The 24,135-nt window shown below is 38.2% G+C and overlaps 3 protein-coding genes across 8 annotated transcripts; 1 reads left to right on the plus strand and 2 right to left on the minus strand.

Annotated features, from left to right (window-relative positions):
- Positions 1–91: 91 nt before the first annotated feature.
- LOC141847631 (uncharacterized) lies at positions 92–7,883 on the plus strand. Of its 2 annotated transcripts, none has more exons than XM_074735684.1 (4): positions 92–1,625; positions 1,728–2,167; positions 2,282–3,808; positions 7,572–7,883. In XM_074735684.1, the coding sequence occupies exons 1-3, from the start codon at positions 153–155 to the stop codon at positions 3,726–3,728; spliced, it is 3,360 nt and encodes a 1,119-aa protein (XP_074591785.1). In that variant the 5' UTR covers positions 92–152; the 3' UTR covers positions 3,729–3,808; positions 7,572–7,883. The 2 variants fall into 2 exon arrangements, with proteins under 2 accessions (XP_074591785.1, XP_074591784.1); XM_074735683.1 differs by having other exon boundaries at positions 7,610–7,883.
- Positions 7,884–11,686: 3,803 nt separating this feature from the next.
- On the minus strand, positions 11,687–18,776 carry LOC141847629 (BTB/POZ domain-containing protein At2g30600). 3 transcript variants are annotated; one of them, XM_074735682.1, is made up of 13 exons: positions 18,617–18,776; positions 16,724–17,534; positions 16,294–16,623; positions 15,904–16,131; positions 14,980–15,141; positions 14,083–14,295; positions 13,942–13,989; positions 13,813–13,859; positions 13,603–13,735; positions 13,456–13,530; positions 13,297–13,377; positions 12,080–12,148; positions 11,687–11,989 (listed from the first exon to the last, which is right to left on the minus strand). In XM_074735682.1, the coding sequence occupies exons 2-13, from the start codon at positions 17,519–17,521 to the stop codon at positions 11,771–11,773; spliced, it is 2,403 nt and encodes an 800-aa protein (XP_074591783.1). In that variant the 5' UTR covers positions 17,522–17,534; positions 18,617–18,776; the 3' UTR covers positions 11,687–11,770. The 3 variants fall into 3 exon arrangements, with proteins under 3 accessions (XP_074591783.1, XP_074591782.1, XP_074591781.1); XM_074735681.1 differs by lacking the exon at positions 18,617–18,776 and adding an exon at positions 18,274–18,291; XM_074735680.1 differs by lacking the exon at positions 18,617–18,776 and adding an exon at positions 18,089–18,229.
- A 1,228-nt stretch (positions 18,777–20,004) lies between these two features.
- Positions 20,005–22,235, minus strand: LOC141847267 (cytokinin riboside 5'-monophosphate phosphoribohydrolase LOG1-like). 3 transcript variants are annotated; one of them, XM_074735265.1, is made up of 7 exons: positions 21,505–22,235; positions 21,335–21,432; positions 21,218–21,248; positions 21,051–21,153; positions 20,893–20,963; positions 20,666–20,809; positions 20,005–20,582 (listed from the first exon to the last, which is right to left on the minus strand). In XM_074735265.1, exons 1-7 carry the CDS (start codon positions 21,619–21,621, stop codon positions 20,484–20,486), a joined length of 663 nt encoding a protein of 220 aa, XP_074591366.1. In that variant the 5' UTR covers positions 21,622–22,235; the 3' UTR covers positions 20,005–20,483. The 3 variants fall into 3 exon arrangements, with proteins under 3 accessions (XP_074591366.1, XP_074591365.1, XP_074591364.1); XM_074735264.1 differs by having other exon boundaries at positions 20,013–20,582; positions 20,666–20,963; XM_074735263.1 differs by having other exon boundaries at positions 20,013–20,582; positions 20,893–21,153.
- Positions 22,236–24,135: the final 1,900 nt, after the last annotated feature.

Genomic DNA, 24,135 nt, shown 5'->3' on the forward strand with positions numbered 1-24,135 from the left:
CCCTCTCCTCTCCTCGCCGGTCGCAAGTGCCGCTGTCCTCTCCCTTCCGCCACCGCCGCCGCCGCCGCCGCCGCCGCCACCGCCGCCACCTCCTCCCCGGCGAGATCCACTTCATAGTTGCGAGCAGGTTTAGGGTTTATCAGTGAAGGCTGATGGAGAAGCAGCATTCGATGAAGCAGCTACCGTCGCCCAACCTCTCCCCGCAGGAGTGGGAGTCTCTCTTCGACGACTTCGGATCCGGCTCCGCCTCCCGTCGCTCCAGGTGGCTTCCTATCCCCCTCGTCGATCTCGCTCTCTACTCCCTCCTCCGCCGCGATTTCCCTTCTCACCTCAAGCCCCTTCTCCTTTTCTTCATCGACGACTTCCTCTCCTCCCCGTCCGACGCCCCTCCGCCATCCCAAGCACTGCCCCCTCTTATTGACGCCCTACGTTCGCTCCTCTCCTCCGCCGACCCATCCGCCGCCGCCCTGCGCGATCAGTTTATGGTCACCACCGTTTCCGCTTCCATCTCAACCCTCGACGCCCCGCTTGATCCCGATTCATCTGCTCTTCTTGAGCCGTTAGTCGAGATCCTCCTCGCCATCGCCAACCGCCCCAACCACGGCCATGACCGTCAGTCCCGCGCCACCGCCTGCGAGTGCCTCCGAGAACTCGAGTCCGCCTTTCCCTGCCTCCTTAAAGACGTTGTTGGGCATCTTTGGGTCCTCGCCCAGGCCGAGCGTACGCACGTCGCGCAGAGCTACCTCCTCTTACTCGCCGCCGTCGTCCGGGACCTCGTGCTAAGCCCTGGGCTTCTCTCTTCTCCGATTTCCATCCTCTCCACTGCTGTTCCCCTCGTGCCCTTTAACGTCCCCGGTTTCCTCTTCTCCGATGCTACCGCCGATCGCGACCGTGAGCCCTCGGAGGTGAATTTGAGGGAGATCAAGCGAGTCCTCGCATTCCTCTGGGAGCGACCGCAGGCTCTCACGCCTGCCGCCACGATGGAGCTGGTCTCTATCTTGACCAGTATCGCAAGCACGCTGGAGCAGTACGTGCCGACTTTGGGGGCACTCCTGAAGGTGCAGTTCTCTGGCCTGATTTACTCGTATCATCCAATCCTCTGCCATGTTGTTCTCATGCTCTACTCCGGCTTCCCAGATGCTTTTTCCGGTGAGGACGAGCGCAACATTGCTCTCCGCCTCGCTCTTATGGCTAGGGAAGCCTACCAGCCCCTCCCGTTTCGTATTCTTGCGCTCCACTGGTTGCTTGGGTCGCCTCGTCTTGGCCAGCGAAAAGACTATATTGCTCCTCTAGCACCTAGATTATACCCTGCAGTTTTTGATGCCTTGTCTCTGAAAGCTAAGAAGCTTGATGCTTTAGCGCGCATCGCAGCAAACTTGGATGATCTAGAAATGAGGAAGAAAGGGCAGGAGGAAGGCCGAGGGGCTCTAATATTAAAGCTTTTCCAGGATGGTTTGGTATGTGTCTCTGCTTTTCAGTGGCTTCCTCCATGGAGCACTGAGACTTCAGTCACCTTTCGTATGCTTCACAAATTTTTGATTGGAGTTGCTCCACATCGCGGTGATTATTCAGAGGAATGTGGGTATGATTATCTCGTTGATTCTACCATTTTCAGTACTCTTCAGGTGAGATAGTTTCCTTTCTTTGGAAATAGATTACTTGCTCCCTTTCCCAACCTGGACCTCTCGTATATCCAAGCTCTTATTTGTATACTTGACCAACTGCAGAGTAAATTGGTAAGTTTGGCGATGGAGCATCGAGGTCTGGTTCCTGTCATTGTCGCATTTGTTGATCGGCTGTTGGGATGTAAGGCTCACCAATCCATAGGGGAGTGCTTGCTCCACAAACTTGACGAACATCTGCTTCCAAAACTTGTGGTGGACTATCAGTTGACTTCTTACTACCCAATTTTTGAGAAGATAGCTGAGAATAATACAATACCACCTCGTGGTTTGTTAGAAGTGCTTACCCGTCATATTGTCGCTCTAATGGAAAAACATGGTCCAGATTCTGCCTTGAGTTTGTGGTCTCAGGGGACTAAAGTGTTGGGCATTTGCAGAATAATGCTTAAACATCACCACAGCTCAAGAGTTTTTCTTCCTTTGTCACGCCTTCTAGCATTTATCTGCCAATTCTTCCCAGATTTGGAAGTTCGTGACAATGCAAGGTAATGAAGGTATAGTTTCTGAGATTTATGTTCCAGTTATTCTAGTTAATGCCCTATGTATATTCATAGTTTTGTCATTAATATGCTCTGTGTATGCATTCTTTTCACTTTCAGGATCTACCTGCGGATGCTTGTCTCTATCCCTGGGAAGAAGCTGAGGCCGATGCTGCATCTTGGTGAACAGCCCTCAGTTGTGCCTGCATCTCCTCATTCTGGTTCATTTTTTCACACTTCTTCTAGCCACTCAGAGGACCTTAAGAGTCCAGGTGGCATTTCCTCTTATATTTTCCTTGACAGGGTAGTTCCACCACTTGTCGAACAGTCATGGTCATTAGTATTGCTAAAACCAAGTGTTGAGGATAATGCTGAAACAAATAAAACTGTTGGTATTAATGATATCAGTGTTTTGCCTTCTCACCAAGCAGATATGGAGAATGAAAAAAACTTTGAGACAATCAGTACAATCAAGGAGCCGTTCAGAGTGATGGATTCAAAGGTCGCTGAGATTTTAGGAGTCCTAAGGAAGTACTTCTCCTGCATTCCTGACTACCGGCACATGCCTGCATTCAAGGTTAGAATACCTTGCATATTAAGATTTGATGCTGAAACATTTAACCGTATTTGGGGAGATGCTTTATCTACATTTGATTCAGAAGATGTGGATACCTTGCCTGCTATGTATGCAACTACTGTCACATTTTCTTCATCATCATATGGTTCAATTCCACCTTTTCGTGTACCATTTCTTCTTGGCGAACCTTTGAGAAACAAACTAGACATTGTGCCTGTGGGTAGAAATTCCGAGGAGCAACCAATTTACCATGCTTCAGTAGTAGTAGAACTGGAACCCAGAGAGCCAACGCCAGGTCTTATTGATGTTACTGTAAAGGCAAATGCAGAAAATGGGCAAATTATCTCAGGCAGGCTCCAAAGTATTCCAGTTGGCATTGAAGACATGTTTCTTAAAGTTAGTATACCGCCTGATATTGAAGAGTGTGAGATGTCCAAATATATGTATAATCTGTTTCATGCATTGTGGGAAGCCTGTGGTAATTCTGAAAAAACAGGACGGGAGATCTTTCCTCTTAGTGGAGGAAAAGGGGCGGCAGCAATTCATGGCACACGGTCTGTGAAACTTCTGGAAACCCATCTGGATTCTTTGGTCAAGAATATTGAGCAACACTTAGCTCCATATGTTGTGGGTGTTGTTGGTGACCCACTTGTGAGTATAGTGATGGGTAATGGAATCATTAAAGATATCATCTGTGAAAATGATTCTAAGTGTTCTGTTGCCAATGATATTACTGCTCTGGTGCCATATTCTGAAAGTGTACCTCTTCAGCTCCCATATCTTGAGGATGAGGATATTGCAGAGCGCCGTTCATCTATCAATAAAAAAACAATGGGTACTTTTTATATTATGATATTCCTACCACCCAGGTTTCATCTCCTTTTCCAGATGGAAGTAGGCCATTCGTCCACGTTGGTACGAATAAGAACTGATCATTGGCCATGTCTTGCATATATTGATGAATTCTTGGAAGCTCTTTTTCTGACTTAGAAGGAAACACTTACAAAGCAGACTTCAATGTACTACATGCCTACATGGTGCTTATCTTGGTTGGAATTTGCTTTGGCAAGGTTTGCAAAGTGCTCTGTCTGACTATTTTGTTTTTTGTATACTAATGCACCAAACACTTTATGCCCATTGAAAGTTTGAATGTTTCAACATGATGTGGATTCCATTCTATGTTTGATATATCAAGTTCCCCCAAAGTCTATTAACCTTATATTTTCCACAAATCGTCTTGTGATTTCAAAATTTTTGGAATTCCTATTCTTACCTAACTATAGTGGAACGAAATCCACATTTCATGTAATCTAGGAGGCTAGGAGTCTTAAATAATCAGGTATAGATTTGATGGGAATTACTCTGATTGACCATACACAATAGGAATTTTCAATTATCAACTATAATTTTACTTCACTTCACAGTTAGGAATTAGTGATTTAAAGAAACTAGCTAGGAATTAGTTAGACTCCATTAGAAAATTAATGGAATCAATTGAAATTTGATCAAATTGAGATATAGAATGGATGCAATGAAGTTGAAAATTTGTCAAATCGGGATGTCTTTGAAAAGCCTTCTTTCTGATCCCAGTTTAATTCCTAGATGACTCGAATGGGTAGGAGAAATTTTTTATTGCTTATATAAATTGCTTAGTCTTGCCACAGCTAGAGATTTACCATGAGCTCGAGTGTCATTAATTCACCCTTGCCATCACTTACAAGAACTGATCCCTCACCCATCTCTCTCTTGCTCTAAAGATAGAGATTTGCCATGAGCTTGAGGATCACTCAATCACATCACTTACTAGTTACTAGAACTGATCCCTCACCCATCTTTCTCTCACCCACATTTGATCAAAGAGGATATTATTGATTGAGAGAGAACACATTAATCTCTATAGATCAATAATAATCCTAAAACTCCCTTTCCTTCCACTAAAATGATCCAAATGTAATCAAGGATTTACACTGTAGAATGGAATATTAAATAATGACTTTTATTGAAAAAAATATATACTCTAAATCTGGTATTATTGAATTCAGAACATGATTTTTTATTAATTATAATATATTTTTATTATCTCATCAAGATTATGTTAATAAATATAATATTATTTGTACATTCTATTTAATTTGATGTGTAATAACACATAGTATTCTTCTTAAAATTTTAAAATGTCTTTTATATAAAATAAATGTATTATAATTTTCTCTCTTTGATTTTTGAATTTTCCTAACTATACGGGTTTTGTTGATCCTACCAATCTGATACTTTGATAATCTAATTCTGATACTGATACCAATATGAATAACTGAGTTCTCCACCTCTTGTTATTCAAAAGACAGAAAAACCTCCTCCCTACATCATTAAGATTTAAAGGAGGTCTCATTTTTCAAGAGGAAGTTATATCACCATCACCATCCTGAGTTCTAGCAAATAGAACCAATCTGTCCTCTTCTTCCTAAATAGATGGTAGAATAGCTGGAGATATCACCAAAAATTCATCATGCATAATAAACAAATGACATACAAAAAAAAAAAAAAAAGGAAAGTTGTATAAGGTTGTTGTCAATATTGTAAATGGCAGTAGGCGGTGGCGGGGTGGTCAGGGGCCACCTACTGTCTCGGCCGCCTAGGCGGTTGAATATTTTTTATTATACATAATATTATAAATAGTCATAATTCTTTATGATGTTTATGCATAAATAAGTTTCTTACAATACAATTTATAAAAGGGCAGCCCGGTGCATGAAGCTCCCGCCATGCGGGGTCCGGGGAAAGGATGTACGCAGCCTTAACAAGGATTTGAACCCGTGACCTCTAGGTCACATGGCAGCAACCTTACCGTTTATCACTATATTACAATACAATTTATATATTATTTGTATTTTATATAAATTACAATACAATTTATATAAAATACAAATAATATATAAATGCAACTAACAAGATGATTAATAAAAATTTATCACCATATTAATACTAAAAAAAGGAATATCATTACTTTTCCCGTATTGTACTGTACCGATATAGTTTCGGTATTTTTAATATAAAATATATTAATTAAAAAATAAAAAATAAAATCTAAATATTAAAAATAATAATAATAAATAGTTTTTAAAATATATTTATATATTAAATTAATAGGATAATTTTATTTGACTTTAATTAAATTTATTTAAATTATCTCAATCATAGTTAGGAGTTGATTAAAATTATTAATCTAAAGTTATTCGATAAAACTCTAAGTTAAAAACCTAACTCTTACTACTGTTTCGGCTTCGGACGCGTCGTCAGTCTCAAGCCCATCGTCGGGCTTGGGCGACTCTTCCGGGCCAGTCGTTGTCCTCGAGCAATGCTTTTAGGCGCATGACACGTCTGGACTCGTTGCTGGGTCCAGGCGACACTTCTAGACACGTCGATGTTGGCGATAGCGGCGGTGGCGGTTCCAAGCGGAAGGAGGTGAGTTGTTTTGAAATCACCTAAAGCATCGTTGGGATTTTTTAACCTATGTTGACTTTGACCACTTAAAGCACCGCCTAAGATAAAGGCGGTGCGGTTGATGCCTGCCTCCTGCCTAGGCAGGTGCCTCAATTGCCATTTAGAACACTGGTTGTTGTATGACCAATTGAGCATTTATGAGCAGTAGAGAAAATCAATGGTAGAGATGACATGGATATGTGGAGTTAGTAGGATAGATGAAATAAAGAATTTTATTATTTGAAAGCATTTAGTTGGTTCCCCTACTTTGTGGTAAAATGAGAAGAAAAAAAATTGATTAAGATGATACTCACAAATGTGAATTGATAACTAGGTTAAAGGCATGAATGATAAAGGTTGACTGAAAAAAGTTTGACACTGTAACTAAAAATTCTACATAATTCAGATTCCATTGGAGGAAGAATTTTACTTCACATAAAATGAGAAAAGATGTTAATATGGATTGCTGATAGAATCCATAACTAGACAAGTAAATCCATTAAAGTTGAATGTAAGAATGTTGTATAAGCATTTCCATTTCCCCCTGTTAATGATTCTTAGTTATTAGTGATGGGTATACTATGGCTGGCAACATTGGCCGATCCCGATCTGGATCAGCCGAGTTGGATTAGGATCAACAGATGTTGATCTTGTTTCGAGATATCTCAAACACCCCTCTAAGAAGTGATAGAAAGATAGATCTAGAGTTTTACCTTGAAATTTCAAGCAAGCATTTGAGAGGAAGGGAGCTCCTTGAGGCGATTCAGAATACGTGTGACACAATCCATAATCCGGTATTTAATTTAATTTAGATAATTAGTAAATAATTATTAATTAATGATGTTTAATTATCTATTAAGTTAGGTAATAGTTAATTAAACTTAATTAAGTTATTATAATTAATAAAACAATGGATTAATAGTCAATTTAAGTTATAACTTTAATTATTATTTATAATTTGAAAGTTAATTACTTACGAATGGTTGATTAATAATTAATCAATAGTTTGAATAACATTTTTAAAAAATATTTTTATATATTTGTATTTAATTAAATATAGATGCATAAATTTTAGACTTTTTATATATTTTTTGTTGTCTTATTTAGTAAATATTCTTATTTTGTTCTTTTCAATTTCTTCTGATTTTTTTTTATGTCACCTATCCCACAGATCAAATACGGGCAACACTTAATTTTTCTGAATTTTCAATACCGATACTGATATTGCCACTCGGGTATACATTGACCTTAAGAGATCATACACCAATTGATTAGATGCATCAGTTATTGAAGTGTTTTCATTTGTTACGCTATAGCTTTGTAGCTTGAACCATGTTTCTTGTTTTCTCACAGCTTCCGAGTTGTTAAGCTTTAATTTTGTGCTTTGCCAGAGAACTTGATAAGACGATAGATCAGCTGGATCGATTGAAGTTTGGATCACCTCTGTTGTAAATTTATACCAGTCAAAGGTAACTGCAGGCTACCAATCCCTTACTGGAATGCAGAGATGTAAGTTTTGTAGCTCTATTACAAAAAATCTTTCAAAGCTAAAATTTTGTTCCAGCACCATCCCTCCTAAAGGTTAGGAGTCCGGTTGATATGATTGTTGAGAATCCTATTTCCTCGTTTTCAGTGGGATATTACTTTTTTTCTTTCTTTTCCTCTTATTCTCTGTTCCTAAAGTAGGATATGATTCTTGCTTTGGCATAAAAGTCATAACCAGTCCTACTATGTTATACAATGAAATCTGACATTGATTCAAGATAAAGCATCACACACAAAATGAAGATTTTGATTTTATAAAGTTCCATCTAATGGAGTAGTAATGTATATCTTTCTTTTGTTATCCTGGTAAACTCAATTTGAATAAAAGGCGGCAATATGGTATAACCAGGTTATTACAGCAAGATTATGTAGGACATCTCATACATACCATGGAAGTTAGGAACTGTAATGTGGAGTTCTTATGGTAATCAAATGAACTTCTTCAAGTATTATTGTTTTTTAATTATATCTGGATTAGCTATTGGATCACTTATATGGATCTTATGCCATAATTGCTCTCCTTTTTTTCTCTCTTTTCCAAGTTACCCAAGTCATAAATTTAGTTTGAGCTGTTTATAATTTTATTACGTATCAATTCAAGTGACAAGAAACTAGTTGTGTATTGCCTGCCTGTGTTATGAAATGCCAAAGTCGACGAGTGGTTCGCAAAGATCATGAATCGAAATGCAAGGTAAGCTCTTGTATAGAGCCTTGTAGTTGAACATGCATATCGAGTGAACCACCTCGAGACGACAAGCTCTTCTATACATAATCTTTGATGTCTAAACTATTGGTGTGGAAACAACTAATGCATCTCTATCTTTTATCTTTAGTAGGCACATTGTTTGACATTCTCTCAATTTGATTTCCATTTAACTATATTGATTGTCTTGACTTGTCATTTTCTTTTGGGTTAAATGTTTGCTGTGCATACCTTTTGCTTTTCCAAATGTAAATTTGTTTTAGGTAAAATGAAACGAAATAATCCATGCTTCCTCTTACTCTAATATGAGTTGGAGAATATGTTTGTTCTAAATTGGATTGATAAAATGAGTAACTAAACTCGTATTCATTCATGTTTCTAGGTCAAGGAGAGCGGGCACCAGTCCAATTGATTTGGTCGGTAAAAGAATGCAGGTTGATTTTAGTGGTATTAGTGATGTATACAGGCTAGGTCTGGTCAGGTCAGGTCAGGTCGTATAGGGTGGATCGAGCGAGCCAGGAGTTTTGGTTGTTGGACGGTCTGAGCTAAGTGAGATGGGTGTTTCAATTGAGTCAAGTGAGCCCTGCAAATTGATCGAGCTTGGCAAGTTGAGCTGTCTAAATGGGGTGGTTTAGCCTGAGTGAGTATTAGGGATGACAATTTCCTCCGAATTTGATAGAGGATTTGATATTTGATTTGAATGAAAAAGGGTATGGAGAGATTTTTTAGACTCGATTAAATAATTAGATAATTAGATACGAGGATTTTCAGATTTGGATATAAAGGTGGATCTGTTAAAATTACTCATATCCGACTTGAATATTTGATTAAATTATATATATATATATATATATATATATATATATATATATATATATTCATTAATATTTTTATTTTTGTTCTCTTTCTCGACTTCTCCTCTCATATGTTTATTTTATTTAATTTTTTGAATATGATGTTAATTATAATATGATTTTGTTGAATGATAATAGGTGGATGGAATGTAAAAATTTATTAGTATAAAAAATATCTGATCTTTTTATGAGTATAAGTATGGATATTTGATCCTCTGATGGGGATGGAGATGAAAGTTGAATATTCATTGAAGATGAATATGATAAATGGGGATGGAGATGAAGGATATGAATTCTAACTCAAATCCAATTGATTATCATTCCTAATGAGTATGGTAGGTTGGCTATCTGAGGTTGGCACTTTAGATGGTTCGAGTAAATTGGTCAGTTCGGAGGGTAAGTAGGTCGAGTCATTTGGCACGTTGAGTGGTCTAAGCAAGTCAATGTATTTTGGCGAGTAGGGTAGGTCAGGCAAGGCATGTAGGTTGGGCAATCTCATTAGTTCATGATATTGAAAGGCTTAAGGATGAAATTGTAGCAAAAAGGTAATTATGCTCACCTCAAACGTCCTTCATGGTCTATCCATAGGTTATATGAAGGGAGGTAAATTACAGGATCAATTTATAATCGACTGTCAAGTGGTTAAGAGGTGGGAGGAATTTTTCTCCTGGAGGACTCGGATGAAAGCGAATGAGTGTGGAGGTTAGAGAGGGAAGACCATTTTTATTGACTAAGGAAAAAAAGGCTTCGAAGAAAGTAACTTCTAATCTTTTTAAAGTAGTCATTTTTGTTTAAAATGTTTTTATTTTTCTTTGACCAACAGAATTTTTTGTTTATGAACATAATTTTATATGACACTAAATAAAATCTAGAAAACAGTATTTATTAATATCTTATGAAAAATAAACTGAGTTTGGTATTTAATTGCATATAGAGTTGTCTGATGGATTGATTCATTAAAAATTCCCTCATATTAGTGAGTTGATAAATCTCTAATACAGTCTAATCCAAGATAGATTAGGATAGATTGCATGTTTGATAGGTCAGCCAATGAGTTCATTAAAAAAAATAAAAAAATTTAAAAAATTTAAAAATTTAAATTTAAATTTAAATTGTAAATTAGACAGATCAGTAAGCTCATTAAATTTTCTATTTTAATTTTAAATATTGAAAAAAAATTCTTTTCAACTCCAAATCAATCCGAGCATGTCACAAGCCGATCCATTTGAACTCACAAACCGTGTAGATTGGTTTCATTGGATTTGTTTTAAAATAAATTGATAAAATTTTATTTAATTTATTTAAATTATTTGATGGGATTGACGTTCAATCTAAATTGAGGGTTCTAATGGCATTGCAAAAACAGTGAATTCAGAACATCACAACACGTCACTAAGACCGCCAATTACAAAGGATTACTTAGGGTTAATTAATAAATATATTATAATAATTATATAGAATTTTAAATTTATATAAAATTTTTGGTTACTTATAGCTTTTTTTATATTCAAAATTACTTTTAAATTAGATTTTTGTTTTTCAAGGTTTATGAAAGCATACTTTTGCAAAGCTTCCTTGAAACTTGAAAATCCATCTTCCCCTTACCTCTTAAAACAACTTACGCATTGAGTTAGTTAACTATCGAACTTAACTACATATTAACTTATTTGTTGAGATAATTAGATACTGAGGCAATAGTTACCATGCCTTTTTCCATGCATTAATTCTCTAATTTGGATTTCAAAATTTCTAATTAAAATAACTCCTATTTGTTTTTTTTCCTACACTATTTTTAAGATTTGTAAGAATTATATACAGTATGTTTAAATAAAAAGACATTTTGAAAAAGAAGTATATCCTTAATAAATATGTCTAAAATATTTTAAAATTTTAGAAAAAAATGCCCAACTATTTACATACCAATGTTATGCACAAATAATGCTAATATTAAAATCGTAAATTCATCGGATTAATTTATCCCGTTAAATAATTAAAATAAATTAGATTAAAATTTTATCAATGAATTCAAATAAATCAAACTTCAATTGATCCACAAATTAAAAATATATTTTTTAAAATTTAAAATTATAATAAAAAATTGAATTAATAAACTTGATCTATTTAGATATATCTAAATGTAATTTAAATTTAAAATTTTCAATTTGACTCATTTAAATTATAATCTTAATTTAAAATTTTTAATTTTTTAATAGATTCATAAATTGATCCACTTCATTTATAATTCATCAAAATTGGATTAAAGATTTTTCAATTTGTCAAATTGATAAGTCAGTCCATTCCATCTTATCTGATGAATTTCTGATAAATTAACCTATTCCGTCATAGATTGGCTTGCTTAGCTAGTATTGTTCAAACAGAGAAACTTAGATTATTCTTCTGTCCCCTTCATACACAATTCAGATCGACATGACGATTGAAATCTGCTCTCTTCAGATGAAATAGCCATACAACTCGATGAAGCAGATGCAGAGGTTCCAAACGTTTGCATCACCTGATGAAGGGCCCCTTAAAATGACTCGAAAGAACCTAAATGGGAGCAGTGCCATAGAACCAGTTATCGGCCATGATGCAAACTGGCCAGATCGGCAAATCGTTTGTTCGTCGTCGTGAATTCTTAGATTACTCCAGTTTTCACCATCCATGGATCCCTGTTGAAACATTAGTCAGTCAGTGATTTCGCCTTCGCATTTACCCTAACGAAGCAATTATCGAAGAAGAAAGGTATGAGTAAGTGTTACCTGAAAAGACCAGGATCTCATGTACGTTGAGGAGCCATCTTGCCTCACACTGTAATAATTGCACATCAGCTGTGAAGGCAGAGCAGGGAGACAATGAGCCGAACGATAATCGACATTCAAGACCGGTAAGAAACAAGTCGAAGCATAGAAAAGATGGCGACATCGGTGGGTGTTTCGAACTAACGAATGCAAGATGCATCAATCGAGCATGCCAAATATGCACTCCCACCTTTAGGGGAAAGAAGAACCCGATCCGAAGAAAGAAAACACTTTACGCCTAAATGCACTCCCACCTTTAGGGGAAAGAAGACGAGATGTAGAGATTGTTTTCATCGCCAATAGTAGACGAGTTGTTCTAGTTGTTCTAGTGACATAACGCTAAGGATTACGTTAGAGGTTTGTGACCACAACCAATAATGGAATACTGAACAGGAAGTCGCTATATAAAGCAAAGGCTTCGATGTTTGGGGGGTAGTGGTTGTAATGCCACTAAATTACGTTGACACTACGCATTATACGGCCCTAACATCTGCTATTGCTGACACCGGTGACGACTCTGTTGACTATTGTAGACACCCTTGACTTGAGAAGTTAATCGTAAATAGTAGACTTGACATACGCATAAGGTAGGTGATGGGGCACCTACTGACATCGTATACTCTCCGGACGCAATTCATTTATGCTATTGACTCACTTGCGTATGCAGTATTTTATCTGCAGGAATCGTTGACTTTTTTGTATGTTATATGCCCTATCTTCGCCTATCCTATGTGCATTATTCCTAAATAAGTTAGTAGTAGGCAAAATATAAGAAGATATAATGGAATAATGCACATAGGATAGGTGAAAATAGGCTGGGCATAAAACATACAAAAAAAGCCGATGATTCGTGTGGATAAAATACTGAGTATGCAAGTGAGTCAATAGCAGAAGTGATGCGCGTAAAAATGTTTAAAAGGGTTTCATGATAGCATAGGCTCTCTGTTTAGTTATTATCCACCTTCCACCTCCAAACTATCTCAGTATCGACACTAAACAGTTTGCATTTGTCGTCACAGAGATTATGGCATTAAGTTTCTCTACTCAATAGAACCAAGTAATACCTCTATATATGTTTCGACACATGTAACACAAGTTCAAAATATAAAAACATCAAGACTACAAAAGATCGGTATTAACTTAGAACAGAAGAATACTTTCAGAGTTATGAAAAATACCTGATGATTTTCACCAATATCTACCATCCACCATGAGGAACTTTGACCGCCTTCGATCCGAGGTCCAGCAAACGAGGTGGCCTATCGAATACCAATATACAACTTAGTTACAGCAGATCCAACTTTGAAGGGATTGCGTTATGTGTGCCTATGAGTTACCTGATACGCCCGTGATACCAATGCCTTTGGGTCTGTGTACCTAGAAGGAGGGCTGCTGGCTGTTACAGTAACTTTCTGGGACATTAAATAAAGAAGTGAGTCGAGGCAACATACACATATAACAGGGATATGTGTAGTGTATCATACCTTAGCTAAAACAGGATTTACCCACGGGTGCTTCCCGTATGACGTCCCGGTAAAATATATTACACCGTTTCGGTCACCATCACATATGAATTGAAGCTCTTTGTAACTTGATCGTCTGTGCTGAAATCTCACACTGATACAAAAACCACATAAATTTAATTGCTAGAGGAGTTGCACTTCCAAGTACAAGGTCTAGATGAGATAACTCACTTGTTACTGAGTTCTGGTAACTTCACTCCTGTGATCGCTTCGTTCACCTTTTGAATCATAAAGACATTAAATTTCTTCAAAAATTAAAACCATGGAATAAATTCCGGTAGACTTGCATGAATAACTCACCAGCTGATGAAATACAGGAATGTGCTTGCTAAGACTGCTATCTGCCAGCTGCGAACATTATAGTGTACTGTTGAAATTAAATAGCCCCATAGCTCACAAGAAGCAACCATTCGAATTTATTCTCGAAGACTTGGAGCATACCTTCTCAAGTAAAAGCGATGACATCAATCGGAAACGCACAAATGGTAGCAGAGACTCAAGTGAATGAAGCCTGTCTCCAAAAATTTGTTCAGGTGTGGAAGAACTCATTAGTTCATCGACTGTAGCCCAGCCACATACTTCACAGGCTTGCATGCACCAAAGTAATATAGCATCCAAAACCTTGTCTTCTGAAGTTACAGTCATATCGGCATGCTGAAAAGAGCATCACAAAAAAAATGATAAGGAGCTCATATGTCAGCATAACCAAAACTTTGAAGAGGGATCCCTTTCTATGATTTCTCTCCAAGTAAAGAATTCCTAGGTATTAAAAAACCAAATCATTTTTTACCATGACTAACTATTCAGTTGCACTACATTGAATCCCTTTTAACCACTGTCAGAACAATGCAACTGATTCGATGTAAGATATACAACAACTGAAGATATATCCCATAACTTACAATACAATTGGGAGCATCCAATGGTGTTCAAATTCACAGCGCTCAGATTGTTTCAGGAAACTATCCGCCAGATGCTCTAGATATTCTTAGTTTAACAATATAAACAATGATTTGGCTAACTCTAATCATAAGCAAAGTTTAGGTCAAAATGTGATTCATTATAAATTGCACTAGGGATCAAAACGATGGAGAAGTTGATATTACTAGAATGGCCAGATGCTTTACATTAGTAGATAGAAAGGCATGATGTTCATGATCAGGATAATCACTTGGAAGATTGTGTTGACAAAGTATTGCTTAACCATTGAGAAATGAGACTGTTATAATAGAGAACCCATGGCGATATCCAATATAAAACTTAAAAAGGAATGTAACCTAAAGAAGACGACAGGTTAACAACTTAAAACACATGTAAATCTAATGAAACATAACATACCTGAAGAATATCCCTAAAGGTTGCCTCATCAAACAAGACAAAATCAGTGCTTGCAGTTGCACAGTAGTCAAAGTGCATTGCAAATTTCCTCTTGCATGTTTCTTCAAGCAGTTTATATGATTGGACTGATGAAACTGCTTGCAGAATGGTACAAACTATATCCTGCAACAAACTTTGATTGGTTAGTCTCAACAATTATCTAGCAATTTCTCCAAAATCTTCTGAGGCCTTGTCCATTAAATTTCCAGTTGTATGACACCGACCCTGCACAATAATATGTATACAAGATGATTAAGATCTTGCATTTTCTGCAGTGAGCTAATAGAATTGACCTCATCTGTGATATCCCACACCACCAGATCCTTGGGCTATGTGACATGAATCAAATAGGTACATGATGTAAATCTAGGATGCTTATGCTGCTGAAAAGGATGATCACTATAGCATTACTCTTCGACTCAAATATGCTTGCTGAACTACCAACTTAACAATAGAGTAGGAAAACCCCATGGTACAATTTTACTAAATCCATAAATTTCACTTTTCATGATGACTGAACAGCATGTTCTTAATTCATAAGACATGTCCAATATACCCAGTTCTAGACATTGCTAGGATTGCATATATGTAAATTAGTTCCAAAAGAGCACAAGACATAAGCACAATTTCACTAGATCAGCACAAAGTGAAATTTATTGGTCAAACATAATCTTCAATTTCCCAGTTTCCAAACAATAAGGGAATTAATGAACTTCGTTGGTCTGAAACATTAGACCTACCACATTGTCTTTTAATTTTCAAATAAACCACCAACTTGTTTCATATTCTGCTCTCTTTTTGCCTTCATTTGAAAACTAACTTGAAGGGAAAAAATAAATATACAAAATAAATGTAGAACTACATAAGAAAGATAGGATAAACTACCTCTGAAAGACATTCTATGACACGTTTGCAGCATTCTTGCTGAAGAACAGTAACACCAAATTGGTCGGCAAGAAGTAGCAGTAGAATGAGAATGGGACCTGTCTCTAATATGTCCATGTCAAGTACCCCAGTGTACATAAACTGAAGCATGACTAAGAAAGCTTCAGCAGAAACATCCTTAAAATATATATCTGATGAACTGGTTTCAACCATTCCATTAGTGAACATCTGCAACAAAAACAGTAAATTTATATTGAAGTGATTGGTTCAAATGCTATATAAATATGCAATCAATAAGTTAACGCTCAATTGGCTGAATGAATATAGGTTACCTCACTGTGGATAATTGTTGTAACTATCAGTGAAGAATAGTCAAAAGCACAAACATACCTTTGCAAATGGCGAACTCCATAGACTAAGCACGAGTTTGTGTGACTGAGCAACAAGGCCATGGCCTTCAATATGTAGGTTTACATCACTATGCTCACCAGTATCAAGGAAATACTTTAGCTTTCCCACATCAAGAGGAACTTCATGAGGAAAGGTGCCGAACTGTTGAATGTGGGAGCTCAGATTTGTGATTTTCACAGTACTGCCAGAATCCAAATTCTTATTGCTTATCTTAAAACCCTTCATAATTTCTTCACATTGTTTGTCTAATTCTGTAACTTTAAATTGGACACTTAAATCCCATAGAGCGCCAAGTTCGCATTCTGAAATCTAGGTCAAATTGGGGGAAAAAATTTTAAAAACTACAAAGCATGTGATCAAAAGGGAAAAAAATACAAAATATATTTCCTAAATATCCTGTAAAACTTACCTGCGTCTGTCCAGCATAGATGAACTCCAAAAAGGCATGCAGAACAGGATATGATGTTAAAGGTAGTTCTATAACATTTTTATCAGTTAATTCTGAGAAGACTCCAGTAGCACATAGAATGACCTTATGTGCAGGAACAACCTTTCTTTCTGGACCAACAACAAACATTAAATCAGATAAATCCCAGTTCTCCAGAAAGTTAATCAGCCCATGCTTTTCTAAGTTGTGATTCAATTCCTCCGTGACATCGCACTCATCATCCTCCCCTTCATAAACTTTGTAGTCAATGTGGCTCCAAATGGCATTGTTATGTGATTGCATGGGCAGTATACTAATATTTCTGTAACCCACATGCTTATCCCAGCTACTAAGACCAATATACTGAGCATTAAATTTAGGTTCTGAATCAAGCCATTCAAAGACAAGGTTTTGAAAAGGATATTTCCCCTTGCCAATACTAATCAAGCCATCATATATGCTGATCCAATAACTCTGGAATGCTGAAGAGGAACACAAACCTACTCCAGCAACATCAACAACAGTCTTTCCACTTGCTTCGATCTTTAACCTTCGATTTCTATGGCTTCCCAAAATGATGGTATAGTTAGGATTATTGTCCATTTTGTAATGATAATGTTGACTCCCTGCTTGTGCCCTGAAAACCAAGGTGACATCATTTTGAGCAAATGCTTCAAAGGCTATGCAGCCACGCCCTGCTTCCCTAAACCTCAGCTCCTCGCACCAAACACACTTGAAAGGTGCAACTGTGAGGAATTTCCTTTGTTTTTCCACACCCATTCTCCTTATTAAGCTAAAAACAAAACATAGATAAGCATTAGGATAAGACTGAAGAAACTACAAAGGTATGTATGCTAGTGTGAGAGGGTTAAACTCCATCTAAGACTATGGTTGAACTTTGAACAACATGAAAAAATAAAATAAAATAAGCACAACCATTCAAATGTCCTGAACCATAACCAAGCAAACACAGTGTAAAGAAACAGCCTAAAAAGATCAGACTACTCAACCAGAGGCTTGCTTCGTAAAAACAAACTTTGATATAATAGAAGATGGAAGTATCTCCAACGAAGCAAATATTGTGCTGGAGTTATAATATGCAATGTGGACGAGGATGGTGAACTGCTGAAGGATTAAACTGAGGGGAATACACACACACACACAGAGAAAAGATATCAGCAGCAAGACAAAAATCAGAAATTAATTAACTACAGAAAAATAAGCTCCACAAATTACCACAACGAGCTGTTGCACTTCGGTACCACAAACTGCAATCGATAGGAACGCAAGCAATTGAATATAACAACTATAATAATCAAGAGTACAGAATCAGTGAAAAAGACGGACCAGGATTCTGCCGCCTACAAAAACTTGCTTGGTAAAAATATGAAATGGAAATCAACAAAGAGGACATAAACGCAGGCTTGAAGAACACGCCCCATGAAAAATGACCCTAAACGATTGTCCTACAATCAATTCTAAAGCTTCGAAATTCAAGCAAAAAGATTGCAAAAATAAAACTGAATATTCACATTTCAAGAGATCCCCAATGACCATGCCAGCTGAAACCCTAGGATAGTGATATTCCTATCTGTATTGCTTCCAAAACAGATGATCCTAGCTTAGACAGAGACAACGATAAAGACAAAGCTGAGTCATTTCTTTGATCTTATCCACAAAAACAAATATCTTTTTCCCCTAGTTTAGAAACAGCAATCTGAACGTCGATGAATTTTCCACTTTGACAAAAATCAAATAGCAAGCGATAGCAAAAGGATTTCAATCACACTAAAAGTATTACCTTGCGAAGAAAATGGAAGGATCGAAAAGAAAAATCGAAGGGAAATAAACAAGGACCGGATTTAGGAAACTTACGAACTCCGAGATCCTTCGATCCGCCTATAGACTTCTGTTAGCCTTCCAATTTCGTCTACGATCTGGCGGAAGCCTACATGGTCGCAGGATCGATCGTCGATTTGGATCTTTAGGGCAGAAACAGAGCAGCTCGAAGTGCCAACGCCACACCGCTTTGAATAGGAGGAAGCTGCGTGGGTCCGACGTGGCGGCCCGAAGGTACTCTTGATATCACAGGGAAACTTTCAATTTGCCCCCTGCTCCCAAACATTTTTAAAATATTTCCTTACAAGTTTAAAAATATCAAAATGGCCCGATAAAATTTAGTTAGTAGCCACTATTTTAATACAAATGTTTAAATATATCTAGTATCTAGTTAAAAAGAGAGATTTTAGAATATTAATTTTTTTATAAAATTATAATGTTCACAACGATATTAATATTCTAAATTATAATTTTATATATTTAAAATTAATTTGTAAATATCATCTTCTTCGGTAAAAGATGAAATCCGCCACCTTAGCGACCTCACATGATGAGTCTTATGACCATATTTGAAGAATTAAATCGAGAAATTACAATTGACCACTACAGAAGAGAATTTTTGTCTAGATTTCGTCAAGATTTGAACTATTGTGCTCTTCTGTAACTCTACTCTGTTGTAATCAACTCAACTATGTTCAGGACCGTAAATATCATCTTCTAAATGAGGTAATTGATAACTTTAGTTTCTTTATGAGTGTTTTTTTTTTAAATGAATAAAATTAACTGCAATTTGTCACTACGGACAAAGATGGAGCCACCTTGTAGAGAGCTATAGCCCGAGGACCTGACAACATTAAAGAAGAATTTTTTTTTTGATTTATGGGTAAAAAAAAGAAAAAATTGAAGGAATTACGATAGTGTAATCCATAATTCGAAATCAGCTCGGATAAATCATCCAAATTGGCTCCGCCATTAACTACAAAAGAGGGTATTTATCTCGACTTCGTTAAAATTTAAATTTTTATCCTCTTCTACCATTATATTCCATTGTAATCAACTCAACTATGTCCAACATCGTAAATATCATCTTCTAAATAATGTAATTAATAACTTTAATTTCTTTATGAGTATTTTTTTAAAAAAATGAATAATAATATTAACAATTACATCTATATCTTATTAAATAGAGTGAACTATTCTCACATCCAATTTAATATTTTTCATATCCATCTTAACATTTTTATTATTTTTCTTCATGAGATTGACCAAATTTTAGAATCCTTCATTTAAATATAATTATAAAGTAATTAATCTACTTTTATACATTTTTTAAAATTTAAATACAATGACAAATCGTGTATTAATAAATTATACTTTTACATTTATCTATTAGAATATCTAAAAAAAATTACCTATTTAAATTTATAATATTATTTAAATATATAATTCATTAATAAATTCATTATTCAACCAATGAACATAAGCCGAAACAGATGGCGCTTCCCCTGCTTCTGCAGAGATCTTCCACCTCCGTCCATGCCTCCCCACTTCTGGGAACTACCGCTCCGCCATTAACGAGCTCAAGGTGACAACCTATAGAGCCACGAGGTCGACAACGAACACGCAGGGATCAAGCTTCGTTAATTACAGTGCATAGGGATTCAGTTTTAAGCGTAGATGAATTGTGGGAAACAGTGACAGGACATGAATCAGAAGCCATGGCTTCGTACCAAGCTCAGCGTCGCCAATCCCACAGCGGCATTTTATCAAACATACGGTAACAGGCGTTAAGTACTAGAAGAACATGCGAATTGACTGTATTTGCCATGGCAAAAGCGGGGAACAAGGAGGATTCATGGCGGGACAAAACATGATCGGAGTATCGGAACACATTGTACGCTTGCTACCGGGCGATCTCAGCTTGGAGAGTGGAGTTGAGTCCCACTTGCTCCTGCTGCCAGCTGAGCTCGGAAACTACGGCGTCGTCGACGGGGGCGAATTCCTGGAGCAGGAAAATGAGGGCGACATGAGGGGGAAAAGCTCTGCGGTTATGGATCTTCGAAGAGGTAATTAATGGATCATCACCTCGAGCTTTTGGACGAGATCTTTGGCGTTGGGAGCTGAAACGAAGAGGTGGCGCTGGAAAGGCTGGATGAAGCCGTCCTCCACGGCCTTGTCGATGAAGGCGAGCAGGGCATCGTAGTAGCCGTCGACGTTGAGCAAGCCAACCTTCGATCAAGATTAAATTTTGAGCATGTAATCAAGCTTACGAGAAGTGATTCAAGGAGGGAAATGGGGGAGACAGAGAATACGGGCTTGCGGTGGATGCCGAGCTGAGCGAAGGAGATGGTCTCGAGCAGCTCCTCGAGCGTTCCGTAGCCGCCTGGAGATTGGAACGGAGGAAGAAGATGATGATGAGCGCAGAAGTCAATTAATGACAGGAAGTATGGGACGGAAGGAAATGGCCGACCAGGGAGTGCGATGAAGGCGTCAGAGTGGCGGGCCATTTCGGCCTTGCGCTGGTGCATGCTCGCCACCGACCTCACCTCCCCGAACCTCTGCTCTCCGGTCAACTATCCACAAAAACAGACACTGAAACAATGCAGGAATGGAAGCAAGATTCGATTTTGAGACTACCTCTTTGCGCATCAAGGTCCGCGGAATGATCCTGGGCGAGAAAGGAACGGATTTTAGGGAAGCGATTAAGGATTCAAAACGAAGGGAATTGAAGAACACTGTTGTCTGCTTGCTGACCCGATCACATGGCCGCCACCGGAATGAACAGCCTCGGCGACCAACCCCATGAGGCCTACACTGCCTCCGCCGTACACCAGATCCACCTTCCTCGCTACCTGAACGGAGAAAAACGCATCAAAGAAAGGAACTACTTGCATGGAGAACTGATTGAATAGATATCGAGTCACCAGTTCCTGGCCGAGCTCGACGGCGGCGTCCTGGTACGAGCTCCGCTTCCCGGGGCTGCTGCCGCAGAACACGCACACTCTCTTGAACCTCGATTCCGCCTCCATCACCGCCTCCATCGATCACGTAAAACTAGTCTTGTTCTTCTGCTGCAGCCGCCGCCCCTTCTCGTCAGTATTCTCTATGGCTTCTCCTGTCTGAAGTTCCGAAGTGCCACGGATCAGAGGCCGAACAAGCTGCGTATATATAGCACTCGACTCGATCGAGGAAACTCATTTTATCTTTTTTTTATTCCTATCTAATATTTATGAAGGAAAACAAAGCCACCGAGGAAGGGAAGAAGAAGAGGCGTGGCTTCCTCTTTACCGTGCTACGTAACTGCAATGTCACCCTCTTGCGTACTTTCCACCAGAAACAGGGGAGCGAAAGAGTGCCTCGGCCTTAGCACGAGGTAATCATGACCTCCATGGTCGTCCACACGTGTAGACCATCAGCATCCCTTAGAAACTCGCACATCCAACTGTTCGACCTCTACACGCCTACGAACTTGCAATCTCTCTCCTCTGCGGCCATTAACTCTCATGCTAGAGGCCAGAAGCTATGAAGCAGGTAGGCAAGTAACCTAGCGAGTGAAGATTACTGGAATTAGAGGGAAGAGGACGATGATGAATGATTTTGCCGCAAGGAATCATTCATTTGCCTCATTGTCGCAGAGAGGTGGGGTGCCTCTGTGAGTGTGCTGCTGGAGATCGAATCCTGGTCGCGAGCAAATTTAATGGCGGAGGCGAGTGCCGTCTGGTGACTGCAGATCTTCCTTACCTCTTCCGGAGGATCGAATCACGGTGGGATTCTCCCTCGGTTTCAAGGCTCTGCAACGGGAACTGCTGAAGATCCTCCATCTGTTCGAATTAATGTCTCAAAGACGAGACTTAATCGTGATTAACAGAGATTAAGCTTCGGGTTATGATAAAGCTAGTCGCACGGAAGGACTGGTACGGTTGATTGCATACGCATTCCGGAGAGGAGTGACGTCAGGATCCTGACCGTCGAAGGGACGCGCTCATCATCACGCAACGCGACGGCACGACGCGTGTCGCACGCCCGCATGCGCCTTTCCATTTCGGCCTCTGTCAACCGAAGCTGGACCGAACCGGACCGCCTCTGGACCCCGGTCTCAGCCGCCCGCCGCCACAGTAGTCTATTATTGTTACAGCCGTACGTGTGCGTAACGCTGCTACGCACAGTATACCGCCTCCCCCGTCACCATCCCGATTCCGTCATGATTGCACTTGCGCATCGTATCGGGTTCATTTATAACGATCCGACCGTTATTTGACGTTTTCTTCCGAGTGGTAACATCGCGTAATGAATAGATATCGCGCCGGATTTCTGGCACGTGAGCGGGAGCGTGCGGCGGCACGGCGTATTTAATTGGATTTGACGCGAAGTTGATTTTCAGAAGATTTATTTTAGACAGAGACGGGCACCTGCAACGAGCGGCCAGGATTCATCCACGGTGCATGATCCATGCAGCTCGACGTCGACGTCGACGTCGACGTGTAGCTTCGACGTGCACAACTTTTACAGTGGGATCGATTTGTCAGTGGATAATTAATAGTGAGATTGATAGATGATCAGTTTGGATTGCGTCGTGGAAAGGGCAGAAGCTAATTGGAGAGGGACTTGGGGAAGAACCATGGCCACTGTGTGTAATGGGGTCTTTATCTCCTGCTTTCGCAGCTACTTGTTGCTTCCCCAGATTGATCTGAACATCTCGATCGTGTATTATGATTATAATTTATATATTTAATGAAGATTATGTAGGATTTTAGATAGGGTGGGAATAGTTGATGTAGTAGTGTTTCATGTGCATGCACCAGGGCTGGCTACTTTGGCTCACCAAGATTTGGTTGTTGCATGGCAAGAAGTTGGTCAAGTTAATTACTCCTCTTTGATAAGCGTGTCAAAAATTGATCCAATCCCGGATCCGATTTTATTCAATTTGAAAAAAAATTTAAGTTAGGATTGATATTTTTTTGAATTCGGATCAAGTTCAAGTTGAAAATTTTGAATTGATTTAAATTTGGATTAGAGTTTAGGTCCAATTCGGATTGATTTGGATTTAGAATTTAAAGAGATTTTTTTTATGAATTAAATTAAATTTTATTTTAAAAATTAAAATATTTTATATAATATTAGTATGATAATAATAAAATATTAAGATAAAAATAAAAAATTATCAAAAAAAATATTAAAAAAATTTTTTGGGTTAGGCAAGTTATACAGGATTCGGATTTAGAGATTTTAGATTGAAATTTTTTTTAATAATATTTTTATTTCAATCTATCCTGAATCTATCCGACCCATCTGAATTGACATCCTTATCTTTATAAAGGTGATGTAACAGTTAGCTCGGCCAACAAAGAGTTCGAGTGGCATGCTTTAAGACAACATCAACATAAACTTTATGTGGTGTGTCAAGTCTGACCGACTGAACAGACTCAATTACTAGTTGAGTTGCCGACTCTCGAGCAGTCTGATCCATTGAATCGATTCAACTAGTTGAGTCGTCGATCTCCCGACTTTCTGAGCACTGTCGAATTTGTTCAATCTTCCGACTTTTTGAGCAATCT

The sequence above is a fragment of the Curcuma longa genome, chromosome 16 (genome assembly GCF_044706935.1).
Source record: "Curcuma longa cultivar G26 ecotype Majalengka, Jawa Barat chromosome 16, ITB_CL_G26_1.1, whole genome shotgun sequence".
NCBI lineage: Eukaryota > Viridiplantae > Streptophyta > Magnoliopsida > Zingiberales > Zingiberaceae > Curcuma > Curcuma longa.